General features: G+C 55.1%; 1 protein-coding gene across 1 annotated transcript; it reads left to right on the forward strand.

The window, feature by feature from the left end:
* Nucleotides 1–6: 6 nt before the first annotated feature.
* LOC103907118 (proto-oncogene Mas-like) lies at nucleotides 7–345 on the forward strand (the record flags this gene model as incomplete). The annotated part of the gene is made up of 1 exon (XM_009289222.1): nucleotides 7–345. A coding segment is annotated over one exon (339 nt), but the record flags the coding sequence as incomplete, so codon positions are not given.
* Between the last annotated feature and the right edge of the window lie 5 nt (nucleotides 346–350).

Raw genomic sequence — 350 nt, forward strand, 5'->3', positions numbered from 1 at the left:
AGCCAGGCTCATGGGACTAATCAGAGTGGGGCTGCGGGAAAGACAGAGCCATCATATGCTGTCCTCAAGTTCATGGAGAGCTTCTGCCTCATCAGCGCTGCCTGTGGGATGGTGGGAAACGGCATGGTCCTATGGTACCTTGGCTTCCGCATCCGGAGAAACCACTTCACTGTCTACATCCTGAACCTGGCCGCTGCCGACTTCGGGTATCTCCTCTGCATCGCCATCGAGACGGTTCAGTACCTGATGCAGTTCAACGTCGGGGTGCAGTTTGGGATATTCCTCTTCCTGGATCTTTTCATGTACGGGACCGGCTTGTATCTCCTGACGGCCATCAGCATTGAGAGGTG

Source organism: Aptenodytes forsteri, unplaced genomic scaffold (genome assembly GCF_000699145.1).
Source record: "Aptenodytes forsteri isolate BGI_AS27 unplaced genomic scaffold, ASM69914v1 C12890274, whole genome shotgun sequence".
Classification (NCBI taxonomy): Eukaryota; Metazoa; Chordata; class Aves; order Sphenisciformes; family Spheniscidae; genus Aptenodytes; species Aptenodytes forsteri.